Below are 19,152 nucleotides of genomic sequence, written 5' to 3'. Positions count from 1 at the left end.
ATCTCAAAATGTGAAAAAATCTAGGTATGAGAACTGATTTAATACAGTCATTGCATATTGAAGTTGGAGGTACCAAAAATGGAGTGAAGAATTTAACAAAAAAGAAGCAATAATGCTAATGGACTGACTGACAAGGAAAGAGGAGAAAATCCCAAGGATTCTGAAACCTGAGAATTTTCCTTACTTAAATGAGAGGATTTGATTAAAACATCACAAATCCAGAGCTTATCTTTCGATTTATAACCTCTGACATTTCATCTTGGGAAGGGTTCGCAATTCCATTTGGACATCCACCCTATCAATGTGCTATTCTGAACTTTAAGAGGGAAAAGTAGCTGATAAATTTAGAAATATTTCTGTCATGAAATTAAATTTTTGTTTTTTTCCTTATGTATTACTGAATTTTCTAAGGATAGTGGGTGGCCTTTTGCTTTTATGAAAATAGAAGTAATGCCATTTTTAACACATATACATAATAATGATGCTATCACTGCAGATGACTTTCATGAATAAAGAAAGCAGATATCACAAGATTTCTACTTAATATTCTCTAAACAATTGATATAAGCATCATTTATTCATTTCTGAAAATGACGGGGGACATTATTTATTTAATAATGATCATTCATTCATGTGCGGAAAGCCTATTTTATTTTGTTGCTACTATCTCAAGATGGTTTAATGATTACAACTAACAAATGAATTTATTACTGCATGCAAAGAACATCAAATAAATACTATGGGCAGTACACAGTAATATGTTGTTTTTAATTTAGTGACAGCTTTATTTTGTTATTGTTCTTGTTATTTATTTTTTGCTGTGGGATAGTTTAAAAAAAATTCAAGGCATACCCGTAGTGCTGTAATTCTGAATGGGTCTCGAAGTCGTCCATCTTCATCTTTCAAGTTATAGCCTTCTGCTCTTTTATCCCGTTCACTTATTTTCCATAATTTAATAGTTTTATCTGCAAATAGAAACCTCAGTATTCATATTAAAAGGAAGACCCTAACACGTGGCACTATAATTATTATATTAGCAAACCTTAAAGTTTTATGTTGATTCATAAAGCAAAGGTCTTTAAACACTGACATTTCCAATTACGGCTGAACACTTTGGATGATACAGAAACAGAAATCTACGTAGAATAGACTAATGTTGTTATCGTGGGGGTTATTTAGCTTAGTTTTTTGTTTGTTTTTCTGCATACTGTGAGATTTCAATCCAAACATCATTTGCTTCCTAGCAGATAATTTACTCTTCCACAAAGTTCTTCTAGAAAGGGCTAAAATGAAGAAGAAGACACACGGAGAAAAAATTAAAAATAAAATCCTAAATCAAATAGCTACTTTAAAAAAAGTTCTTACCATTTGTAGACAGTAGAAAATGAGCAGCATTCTGTTGAGGTAACCACCTAATTTTGTTAATTTTTTCCTCAATTTCTAGACTTTTCAAATAGTCAAACTCTGGTTCATGACTTTGAAAGGTACTGTAAACATTATACTCTCCCCTGGAATGAGGGCGGCTTTTATTCTGCAAGAGAACAGGACAGCTGTGTGATGAACAGACTTCAGTGTAGAGAAAGTCCTGGTGCTAACTATCTGACTGTCAAATGGACACATTCATGCCTAAAAGTTACAGATATCCTGAGCCAAAAAAAATAAACACATGAAACTCAGAATTAATTTAGCTGGAATAACAAAGACTATTTCCCAATTCTTCTCTTCCATTCTAGAGCAGATAGGCCAAAGTCAGTGGCTGCTTTTAAACCAACTTTTGCTGGAACACAGGCCTGTGCAAGCATTTCTGTGCTGTGGGCAGCTGCGAGGGGTCCCAGGGTCTGCCAAGCTAGGGCTTCAGGGAAGGGGTGCCCAGGTCCTCAAGGAGGGGGAGGCCAAGGTCGAGCACCTCAGCTGCACCTGTGATGGCAGGACTGGGGACCATGCATATGTCACAAGAACTGGAGAAGGGCGAGTGGCAGGCACACAATGAAGACTGACAGCAGTTACAGTAAATACACTAGAACTCCACGGAACTAAAACAGACAAACCTTACAATGCTGAGTTGGAAAAACGAGTGGCACAAAGATACCACAGTAAAGTATCTCATGTAAACATCTAACACACGCAAGTTTTATAAACTAATCAGAGCAGACAAAACATGCCTGTGAAAACAAGACACCATTTTCAAAACTGTGATCAAAATTGTAATGGAGGGAGAATAAAGTAAGATCAAGGAAGAAAAGTGGAAGAATAAAATGGGGCAGGAGTACAAGCTTCGTCTCTACCTGCCGTGCTTGATTTTCTTTTATAATAAAGGAATAAATCTCAGTAGTGAGTACACAGATATATTTCTATATCCCTGAAATCTTCTATGTCTAAAATGAAATTTTATATGAAATACTAAATGTCACAATTAAAAACCAGAGATATCAGTATTTTGTTTAATTCTTGCTCTATAATCAAGATGTAAAATCTTTTACGATTTCCTCTAGCATGTGTGCCAAAGTATTTAGATACTTCATAGATTTCTGTATTAAGGTAAAATACTATGAGAAAACCCCAAAAAACTATCTCTTCACTTCATCAGGCTGGTTGTATTCCTTGGACTCAAGCTGAGCTCCGCAGCCTGCATGGGAGGTTAATGGAGTTTACATACTCTACCTTTGTTAACAGCCCCTCCTCTCTACAAAAAAGGTACAACACACCTGCGGGTAGCTCTAACTAATGTGCGGATGAGAAAAAAGAAAACAAATTATATAAAAAGAAAAATCTGTAGAAACAAGTTAGTTCCATGCTGTAAGAGGTGAGGTTTATCCACAAAGAAAACTAGCAGCACAGAAACAGACAGGCCCCCCCTGGCTGTTTCTTCCAGAGAACTAATACAGATGCTCCTTACTCGGGCGTGGGAGGGTGGAGAGTTACTGCCCTGAACTCTGAAATCCAAAAATCAACCTCCAGCCCCTCCAAGAACCTGTTCCCCTTAGCCCTTCCCTAACACCCTGAGCTCTTGCACCGGCCTGGGCAGAGTAGGCCTCTTCAGTGAGGGGGGACAACAGAAAGGTGGAGAGGAGGGGCTCTGAGTGGGACTCAACTGAGAGCAGGAAAGAGAGTCAGAGTCAGAGGTGGTGGAGAGGAGGGAGTCAGAGGTGGTGGAGAGGAAGGAGTCAGAGGTGGTGGAGAGAAGTCAGAGGTGGGGCTACGAGCCTGAGGTCCTGGGCACAGGGCAGACACGAGGGAAGTCCAAGGGTGGAGAGCACATGTTGGCCCAACAGTGACTTTGTATTCAGACAAGCTGATTGCTGATGTAACTGGATAGAATATTAAAAAATGATTCTGTGGAGAGGTTTGGAGCCACAGGCTTGGGCGCCCCAACACACAGGTCACAGGTGATCTGTACAGCTGAGACTGAGAGCAGGGAACCTCTCGAGTCTCATGTACTTGACTTCCCTGTTAGACTTAATTTGGACAGAGGGTTCTCTTGTAGCGAGAGGAGAACCAGCTTGAAGATGAGGCTTCTCCTTGCCCTTCCTATCCATTTCTGCATGGCCGGGACTGTGCCACGGCTCCTAAATGACCCAGCTCTTTCTTCACCCTGAATCTTCAACACTCTGGCCAGGCACTGCCTTGGCCCTTAGCAATCCTCCCTGCCTCACCGCCTCTTAGACACCACCTACCCCACGTTCTGACAGCTCTGACATCTCCATGCAGCTCCAAGCTGAGAGCTATGGTGGTCAAGTGGCAGCTGCGACACCGGAGTTGCTTCACTGCTGCCTTCTATGGTGCTGCCTCCATCTCCATGAAAGCAACTCTCCCTTTTACATAGCTGACAAGGACAGGACACCTTACTAATAATAGTTTGAAATCAATAATTAATATTAGCTATTAAATAGTGTACAACTTACAACTATTGAATAATTTATTATATTCACAAGGAAAAATTTCAAGTTAACAGTGGGTAATACACATGGCAACAACTAAAAATACTGACCAAAATCAAAGTTAAATATATTTAAAACATAAAACTCCTCTCAGACGTTAGGTATTTGAGAAGAAGGTAGAACACAAGAGCCTTTCTTATGTTATCCAAAATATTAAAGAAAAACATGGAAAAATAAGATGACCTGGGTTTGACAAGTTGCAGTTAACTGGGTTTACCAAATTTAAACAACTTTAGGGATATGGAGTGGTCACTTCCTGTCATGGTGAGGTTCATGTGTCAGCTTGGCCAGGTGGTGGTACCTGCCTGTCTGGTTGGGCAAGTACTGGCCTGCCTGTTGCTATGAGGACATTTCACAGAATTAAATCATGATCTCATGGCTGCATCCACAGCTGATTCCATTTGTAATCAGCCAAGGGGAGTTTCTTCTTTAATGAGTGATGCTTAATCTACACTGGAAGCCTTTTAAGGAGGATTCAGAAGAGACAATCTCTCTTCCTGCTTCACCCAGCTAGCCTCTCCTGGGAATTCATCCAGACCCTTCACTGGAGTCATAAGCTTCACAACCTGCCCTGTGGATTTTGGACTCTGTTCCCATGGTTACGTGAGACACTTATATAAATTTTGTATCCATGGATATTTCCTGATTCTGTTTCTCTAGAGAACCCTAGCTAATATAGCTTAGTACCGAGAGTGGCGTGGTTCTTAAGAAATAGAATCTTAAAAATGGGTTTTCATGAATGGTTTCTACTATGACTGGACTCAAAGGCACTAAGGACTTTGATTCCTGCCAGAATTATGCTGCCAATCCATGGGGTGAGATGGCAAGAGATAGTCAAAATATCACCACTGGAGTCTTCGAATGCTTCGCTTGTACAAATCCAGGCTCTGGGGGATACCGTACTTGACACCTTTATGGAGTTTTGTGGAAATAGTAAGTATAGAGCTATTGGCTGCTAGTTGTTAGATACACTGGATACATCAATGAATGAAAGGGATGGGCTGAAGGCTTCAAATGAGAAGCTTACGCTCTGACAGATGTAAATGTTTTTATGAGTGTCCTGAAGGAAAATTTTATTTCCTGTAGCTGTAGACCTGAGAGCTCCGAAAATCAAACTCAGAATCTTATTGTTAAAGTACCACCTGCAGTTAAAGTATGTGCTGTTAAAGTGAGAGCACTGATTGGAAAGGAGTAGATGGTGACATATGGATTGATAATGATGTTGGTAGAGAGGTTGAAACCCTCGGCCATGCTGAGTCTTCTTGAGATAACCCTGTAATAGTCTGCCCTGAGGACATAGCCCCCACCGCCAGTCTGCCTTGAGAAGCTGGCCACCCAACCTCCACCTGAAGGGATTAGCCCTAGAGTGATTAATGTTTCAACAGATGAAACTGCAAATGAAGGCCCTGAAGCAAATGGCTTGGAAGACACTTCTAATTCTTTTCATGACCCACCCCCACTACCCCTCATTTCTTCCAGACCTATAACTACACTAAAGTCCCAACAGGCCTCTAAAGGTGAGGTACAAAGCATCACACATAATGAGGTTTGTTATACTCCAAAAGAACTGTGTGAGTTTTCCAATTTATATAGACGAAAATCAGGGGAATATGTGTGGCAATGGATTTTAAGGGTGTGGGATAATGGTGGGGGGAATATAAAGCAGGATCAGGCTGAATTTATTGATATGGGCCCACTAAGAAGAGATTCTGCATTCAATGTTATAGCTCAAGGGGTTAGAAAAGGTATTAACTGGATGGCTGACTGAAACATGGATCAAAAGGTGGCTGACATTACCTGAGGTTGAAACGCCAGAGCTGCCCTGGTATAATGTGGATGAGGGGATCCAGAGGCAGAGATTGGAATGTTAGAGTGGATTTATCATGCAAAGCCTGCTCTTACACCCCAGGAATGTCTGGAGGATGCACCTTTACCAGAACTGTGAGAAACAAATTGTGAGACTAGCCATCATCTCTGAAGAGCTCTGTAGCTGCACTTCTCTGTAGGTCAGATATTACTGTGGGAACTGCTGTCACAGAGCTGGAATCCTTAAACACAATGGGGATGACAGGATCCCGAGTTGGCAGAAGCCAGGTGGCAGCACTTAATCACCAAAGACAGGGTGGACGTGGCTATCATAAAAGACAGTATCAAAGCAGGAGTCAAAATAATCTGACTCACAGAGACTTGTGGCATTGGCTAATAAACCACGGGTAACCAGAAGTAAAACAGATGGGCAGCCTATTAAATTCTTGCTTGAGCTGTATAAACAAGACTTCTAGGTCAAGTGAACAGAAGTCTAACCTGAATTACAAAAACAGAGAGTCACGGCTTCTTAATCGATTTCCAGAGTTGAGACAGTTTACAGATCTAGAGTCTCTTGAATGAGGGGGAGGTCAAGTCCATCTGGGTTAGGACCCTGTTACACTGCCACAAATTTATACTGTTAATCTTCCTCCAAGCCTTCCCCAAGGAGACCGACAGCCTTTTACCAGAATAACTGTGCAATGGGAAAAAGGAAATGATCAGATATTTTGCAGATTATTAGACACTGGTTCAGAAGTGACATTAATTCCAGGAGACCCAAAATGTCACTCTGGTCCACCAGTCAGAGTGGGGGCTTATGGAGGTTAGGTGACTGATGGAGTTTTAGCTTAGGTCCGTCTCACAGTGGGTCCAGGGCCCACTGGACCTGTCCTGTAGTTATTTCCCCAGTTCCAGAATGCATAATTGGAACAGACATACTGAGCAACTGGCAGAATCCCAACATTGGCTCTCTAACTCGTGGAGTGAGGGCTATTATGGTGAGAAAGGTCAAGTGGAATCTACTAGAACTGCCCCTACCTAGCAAAACAGTAAATCAGAAGCAATACCAGATTCCTGAAGGGAGTGCAGAGATTACTGCCACTCTTAAGGACTTGAAAGATGAAAGGGGCAGTGATTCCAACCACATTGCCGTTCAACTATCCTATTTGGCCTGTGCAGAAAATAGATGGGTCTTGGAGGATGACAGTGGATTATCTTAAGTTTACCAGGTGTTAACTCGAACTGCAGCTGCTGTTTCAGATGTAGTATCATTGCTTGAGCAAGTCAGTACATCCCCTGGTACCTGGTATGCAGCTAAACAAATGCTTTTTTCTCAATAGCTGCTAGTAAGGACCAAGAGAAACAATTTGCTTTCAGCTGGCAAGGTCAGCAATATACTTTCACTGTCCTACCTCAGGGGTATATCAACTCTTCAGCTCTATGTCATAATCTTGTTCGCAGGGACCTTGATAGTTTCTCCCTCCCACAAGACATCACCCTGGTCCATTATATTGATGATACCATGTTGATTGGACCTAGTGAACAAGAAGTAGCAACTACTCTAGACTTACTGGTAAGGCATTTGCGTGCCACATGACGGGAGATAAATCCAACAAAAATACAGGGGCCTTCTACCTCAGTAGAATTTCTAGGTGTCCAGTGGTGTGGGGCATGTCTAAACATCCCTTCTATGGTGAAGGATGTTACTGCATCTGGTCCCTCTTATGATCAAAAAAGAGGCATAACACCTAACTGGTCTCTTTGGACTTTGGCGATAACATATTCCTCATTTGGGTGTGCTACTCTGGCTCATTTACTGAGTAACCAGAAAAGCTGCTAGTTTTGAGTGGGGACCTGAACAAGAGGAGGCTCTACAACAGGTACAGCTGCTGGACAAGCTGCTCTGCCACTTGCACCATGATTCAACAGATCCAACAGTGCTGGAAGTGTCGGTGGCAAATAGAGATGCTTTCTGGAGCTTTTGGCAGGCCCCTATAGGAGAATCATAATGCAGACCCTTAGGATTTTGGAGCAAAGCCTTACCATCTGCTGCAGATAACTACTCTCCTTTTGAGAAACAGCTTTTGGTCTGCTACTGGGCCTTACTAGGAACTGAACGCTTAACCATGGGCCACCAAGTTACCATGAGACCTGAATTACCTATCATGAGCTGGGTGTTGTTTGACCCACCAAGTCACAAAGTTGGGCCCGTGCAGCAGGACTCCGTCATAAAATGGAAATAATAGATATATGAGATAGGGCCAGAGCAGGTCCTGAAGTAAGTTACATGAGGAAGCGGTGCAAATGCCCACAGTCTCCACTCTTGCCACATTACCTTCTCTTTCCCAGACCAGAGCTATGGCCTCTTGTGGAGTTCCTTACAGTGAACTGACTGAGGAAGAGAAAACTCGGGCCTGGTTTAGATTGTTCAACATGACATTCAGGGACCATCCGGAAGTGGACAGCTGCAGCACTACAACCCGTTTCTGAGGTATCCCTTAAGGACAGTGGTCTGGGAAATCCTCCCAGTGGGCAAAACTTCAAGCAGTGCACCTGGTTGTTCATTTTGCTTGGAAGGAGAACTGGTCAGAGATGTGTTTGTATACTGACTCATTCTTACAGAATGCCTTATCCATCATCATGGTACTCCACACTGCATTGCTTCTGATTAAGGAACACATTTTATGACAAATGAAGTACGGGAATGGGCACATGCTCATGGAATTCTCTGGTCATACCATGTTCCCCATCATCCAGAGGCAGCTGAATTGATAGAACAGTAGAATGACCTTTTGAAAACTCAATTACGGTGCCAACTAGGTGGTAATACCTTGCAGGGCTGGGATAATGTTCTCCAGGAAGCTGTGTATGCTCTGAATCAGTGTCCAATATATGATGCTGTTTCTCCCATAGCGAGGATTCATGGGTCCAGGAACCAAGGGCTGGAAATGGGAGTGGCACCACACACTATTACCCCTAGTGATCCACTAGGAAAATTTTTGCTTCCTACCCCTGTGACCTTGAGCTCTGCTGGTCTATAGGTTTTAGTTCCAAAAGGGGAAGTGCTTTCACCAGGAGAAACAACAACGATTCCATTGAACTGGAATCTAAGACTGCCATCTGGTCACTCTGGGCTACTCATGCCCCTGGATCAACAAGCCAAGAAGGGGATTACGTTACTGGCAAGAGTGACTGACCCTATCAGGGGGAAACAGGACTGCAACTACATAATGGAGTAAAGAAGAGTTTTCCTGGGATACAGGAGATCCCCTAGGGCATCTTTTAGTGCTACCATATCCTGTGATTACAATCAATGGAAAACTTTAACAACCCAATCTAGGCAAGATTACCGATGACACTGAAACTTCAGGAATGAAGGTTTGGGTCACCCCACCAGGCAAAGAACCATGGCCAGCTGAAGCGCTTGCTGAGGGTAAAGGGAACATGGAATGGGTAGTGGAAGAGGGTAGTGATGAATATGAACTACGTCCACGTGATTGGTTACAGAAACGAGGACTGTAATGCTGTTTTGTTCATGTTATACTATTTAAGTTGTAAGATATCAGGTTTAAGAATGAATATTACCCAAGGACTTGTACCCTATTCTGGGAAGATTTAATGCATTTCCAGTTGTATGCAGGACATTTAAAGCATTGTTAGTTGAGGAAAAAAATTTGTCCTTTTCTTGCTTTCTATTTAGAAATTAAGCATGGTTTAAGGTGATGTGTATACCTGCCAAGTTGACAAGGGGTGGACTGCCATGGTCAGGTTCCTGTGTCAACTTGGCCAAGTGGTGGTACCTGTTTGTTTGGTTGGGCAAGTGCTGGCCTATCTGTTGCTAGGAAGACATTTCACAGAATTAAATCATGATCACGTTGGCTATATCTACAGCTGATTCCATCTATAATCAGCCATGGGAAGTGTCTCCTGCATGAATGATGCTTAATCTAATGACTGGAAGGCTTTTAAGGAGGATTCAGAAGAGACACTCTCTGTTTCTGCTTCGGCTGGTGAGCCTCTCCTGTGGTGTTTGTCCAGACCCTTCATTGGAGTTGTCAGCTTCAGAGCCTGCCGTATGGATTTTGGACTCTACACTCCCAGTTATGTGAGACATTTTTATAAGTTTTATATAAATGGATATCTCCTGCTGATTCTATTTCTCTGGAGAACCCTAGCTAATACACTTTGCATAAGTTTCTTAATATAATCAAGTACAGCATTTAATAGGATATGATACCCAATGTATTATCCAACAAGATGCCTGCCTCTCAGGATAGTCAATTTCATGTCTGAAGTTAGATGTATTAGGTTTAAAACATGACTCACTGGTGTATGACCCTGAACATCTCTTCCCATTTAGCCAAGCAACCTCCCCTGCTACTAGCTCTCCCTCCAAGTGACTCCTGGGAACCTGATTTACTGCAGCAGGAATCCTGTGGCAGTCAGAAGGTCAAGAGGCAAAAGGGAAGCTTTCCAGCCTTTGCACTAAAGTTCTAACACAAAAATTAGGAACTAAAAGATGAAAAACTAATTGCCCTCTAATCTGATGGGAAAGACAAATGACCCTATTTATGAATATATTTGGGAAAAGGCAAGACGACACCTGGCAGAACCCCTGGCATTGCTGCAGGGAACAGACACCTAACATTTACATCTCCTGCACCTTCACAGACACTCATTAAGAACTTGAAGAGGCACACCAGAAATAAAAGGGCAGCTGGCAAGGCCTGGTGCTATTTTGCACTCTCTTTGTATAACTGAAAAAGAAGCACCTGTCCTGCACTCCAATGCCCCTCAGAAAGGAAATGACCTCATCAGCAATGCTTATGAGGGAGACCCATCGGCAGGCTCCCAGCTCCTTGGAAGCCCCGTGTGCTCCAGCATCCCATCCCTCGCTCAGGAGGGCCAGGGAACGTATGCTCGCGCTGCCCTCATCTGTAAGCACAGAAGCTGTGTCTCCAGGACATGTTGTGCTGCCATCCTGTTCGTGTAGAAGGTCTGCTTCAGAGGCTGGGCTCCCCCTTGGCCCAGCAGGCTTCATAGACTGGGCACACCAGGGCCACCTGAGCCCTCCAAAGCCCTTGATCATCAAGTGAGCTTTCGCTGGAACAGCTACTAGAAGAGAAGCACAGACCTTTCCCCAGGCTCTCCCTGGGTAACGTGCCCAAATCGGACTTGGTTTCCCAAGGAAAAGGAAGCCTTTCAGAGACTGTATGCTACTACCTAAAAAATGAAATGTGATGAATCATTTTAAAATTGGCTTTGTGACACTAAGCTTAGTAACAGAAGCATCTTTTCACTATTAATGCTTTAGATTGATTTTCACACATTCTTGAATAATCCCCACAGAATGAATCATAAATACAGAGGAGAAAGGACCACATTATGAAAAGACCTTCTAAAGCATATGTCATCCAAGTCAGGACCCAAGAGGTTGTCACCTTGAAATCAGGCAAAACAACGACCAGGACTTTTCTCTGTCGGATTTTGTACTTCATCTTTGTGTCCCCAATGCCCAATACAATAAATAGAACACAGATGGCACTCAATGGTTCATTGACGATTTATGAAAAATTAGGTTCAATTATTTTTTCTTTAAAACATTATTTCTTAAATTTAGTAGATTGAAATGCTAGTGATCAATAAAAGGGGTAAGGGGCATGGTATGCCCGAGTTTTTTCCTGTTGTCTTTTTATTTCTTTTCTGAATTGATGCAAATGTTCTAAGAAATGATCATGATGATGATATGCAACTATGTGATGATATTGTGAATTACTGATTATATATGTAGAATAGAGTGATCATTTGTTAAGAATGTCTGAGTTGTTATGTATTTTTTAAATTAAAAATTAATAAAAAATAATAAAATATTTATTTAATATTTGCTAGCCCTCAAAGTTTTAAGGTAAAAAAATTCTTACTAAAAAGAACTCAGCTTGGGAAAAAAAAGGGGGGCAGTGCAATGGTGGCTCAGTGGCAGAATTCTCACCATGCCAGTGCCTGCCCATGTTAAAAAAAAAAAAGAAAAGAAAAAAGAACTCAGCTTGTAAAGTGATAAAGACAGTTGAATTATTAACAGATAAAAGCAAATACACTGAGAATGCCATTCCCTATATTCTTCATTTGGTCCTAGCTGCCCTGCCCTATGTGGCAGTTACAGTAGTTTCGCCCTCCCTTCCGAGGCACTGAAGCCTTGGGACATGAGCAGCCCTGAGACCTTGGCTCCCATTCACTAGAGGGAATGGATCTGAATTTATGCCCCTATGTGGGCAAGGCAGATTCTAACTCCACCTTGGTGACGGAGGCGCTGTTAAGCCACACAGGAAGTGAGCAGAAAACTTAGAATTGAAACATGGATCTCTTTGCTCACTTCTAAATTCTGTACTGAGCAGAAAAGTCAGAATTGAAACATGGATCTTTGTTCACTCCTAAATAATTCTGAAAGAACGATCTATATGCCTAAGGTTAGGGTTAAGGTTAACTGAATCCAAATGAAATTAAACACTGAGAAAAGAATTTTGCTCCTTTCTTACAAGTAACATGAGAAAGGTTTGGGGACTGTAAATCACTGACCTCTTGTTCCCGCTGAAAAATAACGACTCTGCCGCCCTTGTCTCCTGTTGCGAGAAGGTCTCCAGAGTAATTAAATTCCACAGTTGAAATGATGTCAGCTGCCAACAGATAAAGAAGCAGTTTACAAGAGCATGATTTAGGGAGGAGTCACAATGACAAGCAGAAAACAGTAAAAAAGGACTGAAAAGAAAGATACACACATACAAACTTTCTCTCTAAATAAAACAAAACTTTCATGGCAAACTTTCAATTACCAGGGGCCACCTTGTGGTTCTGCTGTCTGGGGCCTACCACCACACGTGGATTCATGAGTTCTGCTCAAATCATTCCAATGCCTGGTGTCTGGAAGCACCAGAATTTATCTGGACTGGGATGCTTGGATATAATCATATAGGACAGAGTCTCAGAAGACTGATTTTTAAACAAATAAAAGGGGAAAAAAATGGTCCTAGAAGAATGTTTCCTAACCATATAATGCAAGCCTAGCGTTAACTTTGAAAATTTATCTGATTCTTTTGTCAACAGACCCTTTTCAATGATGTTTGTACTAACTTTTGTTGTCTTCCATGCAAAACAACATTGTAGCAGTTACAGTAGTTTCGCCCTCCCTTTCGAGGCACTGAAGCCTTGGGGCATGAGCAGCCCTGAAACCTTGGCTCCCATTCGCTAGAGGGAATGGATCTGAATTTATGATAGATTATTTGAATCAAAAGAAATATCCCATGCTCCTTTTATCTACCTTATTGGCAGATGAGTAAAACACATGGATTAAAAATAAATGCATAATAGGGGGAACAAATGTTAAAACAAATTTAGTAGACTGAAATGCTAGTGATCAATAAAAGGGAGGGGTAAGGGGTATGGTATGTATGAATTTTGTTGCTGTTTTCTTTTTATTTCTTTTTCTGAACTGATGCAAATGTTCTAAGAAATGATCACGATGATGAATATACAACTATGTGATGATATTGTAAGTTATGGATTATATATCAAGAATGGAATGATCGTATGGTAAGGATGTTTGTGTTTGTATGTTATATTTAAAAAATCAACAAAGAATATCCCAGGCCTATAACCAGAAAGAAGACTGTATATGTTAAAGAACAGGTTCAACTCTGAACTCCAGAGGAAAACTGTGGACTCTGTAGCTTAGCTGCTGCACGTCTGACTGAATGAGGACATCAGGCCTGGACTGGGACCCCCAAGAGTGTTTTTTCTGTGACCGTGGATTGGACACATCCCTTTAGTCACAGGACCTCTAGGCTCCTAGGGATATCTGCAAAGGTCCAGGCTTGGCCTGATGCCCAGGACATCTCCTGGCCATGTGACACAATTTGAACAGCTCCCCCACAGCCAGCCACGTAATTCTTAAAGGTCTGAACAAACACTGTAATCAAGTAATTGCCAACATATGGTTCCGTGCCAACACCTACAAAACAAATTCTTATTGCACTAGTGCTGTTTGCTGACTTTTAACTGCTGACTTCCATTACCTGGGATTTTTTTTTCTTTTTTTAAATCTTCAGGAAGACTTGGGAAAAGGATTAGACTTCTTGTTAGAAGAATCATCTAAAATCAAATTACTCACAATAACCTGATTTGTTTAAATGAAATTGAAATATTCTGTTTTGGATTAAAAGGGACTAAATCTGCCATTTGAACCCAGAGGGTGATATTCTAGCTATGTCAGTGACTTTCTAACTTAATTAAAATATGACGAAGCTTTTAAAAGAGAAACTCCCACTGACTGCCCTGTGCTGAAAAATTATTTTCATTATGCTACGTAAATACGTATGAACCTAAAATGAGAAATAAACTCTGAAGAGCTTCTACTAGCTTTAAAAACAAAATAAACAAATTAAAGACCAACAAAATTATAAAACCAATAAAGTTTAAATTACTAACATCAATTTAATCTGAGGGATATTGTTTTTTAAAAAGTAGACTAGAAGCCTAAGTGCTACTGCCTTTTCAAAACCAGCAAACTGCTGCCAAAGTCCCTCTCACACCTCTTCGCGGGGTGGCCCAGGGGACACACACAGCCAGCCTGGTAGCACTGGGTCACCCTGGGCTGCAGGGTGCCGCTTGCTCCTGCCCATGCTGGATTTCTCCTCATAATCGGGACACAATTGTTACAACTGTACAACATGGCATGCCAGTGCCACATGCTGAAGACGGTCATCAAGATCAAGGAGAATATGCTTACTGAAATGCGGAGACCATTATCAACTGAGAAGTCATGTCGTACCCTCAGGAACCCCTAAGAAGTCCTCTAGGGATCCTTAGTTAAATATGGCGCAGTCTGCACGTGTTTCTCTCCTTTCTTCTCCAACACCACCCACCAAACGTCAGGAAATTAAAAAGGTCTTTGTCGACAAGATGAGAGAAGAGGCAGCAAGTGTGAGGAGACTTGGACAGATGCCTTGGGCGATGGACAGTGGCTGGCAGAGGGGCCCAAGCAGTTGTCACCTATGTGCACGCAAGGCACTGCCCGGGTCTTAGTGGGCCCCTCTTCAGGTGCCAGAGGGCACAGAGCTGGTGAGAAGTCTGTGGACCCGGATTCAGTCAGTGCTGGATACTGTAACCCCAATCCTATGAGGGAGGAGCACACAGTTACCCCTATTTCTTGTGGCCCAAACATCGTCAGCCAGGAGTTTATCATTCCCACCATCTCCAGGATTCTTCTCTGAAATGCCAAAAAGTCCCAGAGAAAAAAGACCTCAATACTGAAACATTTGAAGGTCCTCAAAGAAATGACCAACCCCAGTGAAGTCTGCAATTGAGACGTGCCCTGTTCTCTCAATTGCCCATCGGCTTCTAAGTGGCTCATTCTTTACCACGAGCAAGTGGCTCGCGGTCAGCCATGTGAGAGGCTCCAGAACGAGGGCACAGTGAAGCATGTGCAGGTGTTAGCAACCAAGAGCTGTAATTACAACACCCAGGTGTGCCGAGGGATGGCTGGGTTGTCGGTACCACCCTAAACACCACCTTGCAGGAGTCTGGGTCAGCCCAACAGCCCTGCAAAGCTGGAACTTCTCCTACCCCTATTTGACAGAGAAGACGACAGGGACAGAGCAAAGAAAACCCAAGATGGCCTCAGGTAGCAGATGCTGGGAGAGGGTGGCAGGGATGCAGTTCAGCAGCTGCCTCTGGGGCCTGCCTCTCTGCTATACCCCGGGGCTCTGGAGGGGAGAAGCACGGCACCAGGAGAAAGGAGAAGAGCAAGGAAGCACTATCTGAAATGTAAAAGGTGATATGACGAGGAAAAACAACTCAAGACCTCTTCAGCAGCCGCTATCAAACAAACAGGAAACTACAAGTGTGGGAGAGGATGTGGAGAAACTGGAACACTTAATTCACTGCTGTTGGGAACGTGCTGCTGTTGGGAACTTGCTGCTGTGGAAGATAGTTTGACAGGTGATTCCTCAGAAAATTCAGTACAGAGTCACCTTAACATCCGGCAATTCTGCTGCTCCGTATATACCCAGACCACCAGAAAGCAGGGAATGAAGTTCTGGTTCATGCAACAACATGGGTGATCCTTGAGGCCATCACACTGAGTGAAGTCAGACATGAAAGGACAAATATTTCATGATCTCACCAATATGAACTAATTATACATGTAAACTAGTAGACATAAAATACAGAACATACGCTACCAGGAGACAATGAGGCTAGACAATGGGGAGCGGTTGCTATGCATGTGCCAAGTGTTTAATCAGGTTGAAGTTGAGCATCTGGAAATGGACAGCGGTGACAACGGCACATTTCTGTGAGCACACTTAGTGCTGAACTGTGAGTGAATGTGGTGGAAAGGGGCAGCGTAGAGTCATGTGTGACACCAGAAGGAAAGCGAGAGGTTAAAACATGGGAATGTATAACACAGTGAATCTTGTGGTGAATAATGACTGATTAACAGTACAAATATGAAAAAGTTCTTTCATGAACTAGAACAAATGTATGGCACTATTACAAGGAGATAGTGAGCAGAGGGGCTTTTGGGAGAAAATGTGCCTACTTCAAACTATGGACTATAATTAAAAGTAACATCTTAATAGTCATTCATCAACAATAACAAACGTACCACACCAATATTGAGGGCAGGGATAAGAGGTTTGGGAGGATTTGGATTTTCTTTTATATTTTTATTTTATCTTATTTTTGGGGGGGGTAATGAAAATGTTCTAAAACTGGTTGTGAAGACTGCACAACTATATGATGACACTGGGAGCCACAGATTGTATAGTTTGGATGGACTATATGATGTGTGAATACATCTCAATAAAACTGCATTTATAAAATGTCATAAAAAAGAGGTGGCCAACAGGAAAGAAATGACCATCACAGGATTAACTTCAGTGGTCCATTCACCCAGGCAACAAATTCCAGAAAGGCAGCAGGGAAAACAAGGGAAAACCACAAGGAATAAGGCAAGTCTGTCGGAGTTGAAGAATGTGGGGAGCCTCCAGGCTGAAGGGGCCTGGTGTGGGCCCAGCATAACTGGGGGACTCAGCGCACGGTGCAGCACTTTCATGAGGAAGAAAAAGATTCTAGAGCTTTCCAGAGAAAACACACTGGTCACGTAAAGAAGGAAGGGAACCAGATGGCATCAGGCAGTATGCAGGAAAATGGCAGAATGTCAGTGACATTAAGAAGTCTGAGGAAAAACACTTCAACATAGATTCTATACCTTATCTTATTTCAGGTAAGCCTGAGGAAGGAGTCAAGTCGTATTCAAAACATGCAAAGAGCAAAGAAAACAACATGCCTCCCGGAAGGCACACTGCTGGCAAAATGAGAGACTAAACCAGAGGAAAGGGAACTCAGGATCTGACACCACCCACAGTGAAGTCCCTGGAAAGCGCCAAGTGGTCCCAAGAGGTCAGCCAAGAGTAGAGAAGAGCTGAGAGACTGCTTGACATGCTCAGGAAAAATGATCGCTAGGTATCTCTGGCAGATCCGTTGAAGTATTTGTTAAAAATAAATAAATAAATAAATAAAAGCACAGAGAAAGAGAACTAAGCATACAAAAAATTCGGCAATCATCAACTCTAGCAAATACAGAAAAACTTATGTGAAAAAGAAATGTATACTTTAGTTCACCCATAAACAATATTTACAGAGTCAACATGATACTGATGCATCATAATAGAATTCTCTCAACTCTTTCTTCTTGGTGGGGGTGGAGTACCTACGGGGTAGGAGGGTATAAAAGTAAAAAAGCTAAATCATCAATAATCATAATGGGAAGTCCACAGTCAGCAGTACATTATTTTGAAAGAGGAAAGTAAATTTCGGAAAAATTAAATGAGCTATGTAAATGAGACATGGAACTGAGAGAGCTGAAAAGCTGAGGAGGCAATGGTGTCTGATAGAAGAATTTTAGTATTATTTTTCTTTTTAACTATATGCATGAGTCACTGGTTAGGCCTGGACGTGAGCTGGGGGGAACTGTGCATCACCGGCAGTTTGTGCAGGTTGCACAGCCTTCACTGGGAACCTGGAAGAGAAGGCCGCAGGTGTACGCATGTACAGACAGGTGCAAAAAGTGCTCAAGCCCACAAATAGGCCCGAACACGGCAGGCAGAACATGGGACCACTAACAAACGGCGCTCTGCTGGTGTTGGGTTCATTGAAAGGCCACCTAGGAACGGTGCCATAGCACTTTTCCAAATGCAACCAAAGGGACTTACATTGTCCTCAGTGTGTGGCCCCGTGGGGGTCAGCCTGCCTTGGTTCCTTATGGCTTGTGAGCTGCCCCTCAGCCAGTCACAGACCTGATGAAGGATGGGGGGATGAGCGGCTTTCCAACTATGGAACCCTCAGACACACAGTGTGCTCTTTGTAAAACAACACAGAACACCAACATACTGCATCTGCATGGGAACTAGTCGCACTTCTACTACTCGAAAATATGGCTAGTAATATCTTGAATTATAAAAATCATTAGATGTATTAGTCCTTAGAAAAACAGTCCTTAAACTTCGTATGGTCTGGAGAATTTTTCTGGCAAAGTTTGCTGGGCTTTCTGTCCCACTTCCTGCCTCCTAACTGGAGACAGGATGTCCCAGGTACCAAGAGTTGGGAACATTTATGGGGAAAATCGTCAAACAAGATATCAATCTAGAGACTTCCAGAGAAGATGGCTGCTTAGTAAAACGCGCGGATCTTAGTTCCTCCTCCAGAACAGCTACTAGGGAAGTAGAAACGATACAGAACAGCACCCGGAGCCACGACAGAGACCAAGAAGACAGTGTACCCCATTCTGGAACGGCTGACTGGCTGGGAGAACCCGCTCCGGTGAGATCGCCAAGGGGCGCGGGCTTCCCCAGGCTGGGGCGGCAGGCGGCCGGAGTCCCTCCCTCCCTCCTTCCCGGGCCGGCTGGGAGAATTGGACAGGCGGTCCCCTCAAGCCGCGACAGCTGGCGCCCCCTCACCACGCGCACCACCCTGGACCAGCTGGGAGAATTGGATCGGAGATCCCCAAGCCCCAGAGAACGGCAACCGTGGTCCCTTCCAAACACGTGGCTTCCCAGCCTGGCTGGGAACGGTGGACAGGCACTCCCCCAAGCCGCGGCGGCTGGCGACACCCCCCCCCCCCCACAGCGAGAGTTTTCCAAAGTTAAAGGAGCCACAGCATCCTTTACTGGTAGGACCCGCAGACAGATGAGCACGAGCACCACCTACTGGGCAGGATAAGAAAAACAGAGCCCAGAGATTTCACAGAAAAATCTTTCACCTGCTGGGTCTCACACCCACGGAAATCTGATTAAATGCCCAGACGCCAGCAGAAGATAACGGATCACGCTCAGAAAATTGAAAATATGGCCCAGTC

At 43.1% G+C, this 19,152-nt stretch overlaps 1 protein-coding gene across 2 annotated transcripts in view; it reads right to left on the bottom strand.

Moving 5' to 3' along the window:
• Positions 1-19,152, bottom strand: part of PPP2R2D (protein phosphatase 2 regulatory subunit Bdelta) — a 56,788-nt gene that overhangs the window by 15,665 nt on the left and 21,971 nt on the right. Inside the window, exons 3-5 of one of the 2 annotated variants that reach the window (XM_077126424.1) lie at positions 12,318-12,415; positions 1,366-1,531; positions 853-965 (exon numbers count right to left, since the gene is read on the bottom strand). In XM_077126424.1, coding sequence (XP_076982539.1) covers positions 853-965; positions 1,366-1,531; positions 12,318-12,415 — 377 coding nt within the window. Of the gene's footprint in view, positions 1-852; positions 966-1,365; positions 1,532-3,674; positions 3,804-12,317; positions 12,416-19,152 lie in introns of those variants that run through there. The other variant, XM_077126425.1, reaches the window with a different exon arrangement.

The sequence above is a fragment of the Tamandua tetradactyla genome, chromosome 13 (assembly GCF_023851605.1).
Source record: "Tamandua tetradactyla isolate mTamTet1 chromosome 13, mTamTet1.pri, whole genome shotgun sequence".
Lineage (NCBI taxonomy): Eukaryota > Metazoa > Chordata > Mammalia > Pilosa > Myrmecophagidae > Tamandua > Tamandua tetradactyla.
The sequence above is the reverse complement of the archived record's forward strand: the minus strand, read 5'-3'. Positions and strand labels throughout refer to the sequence as shown.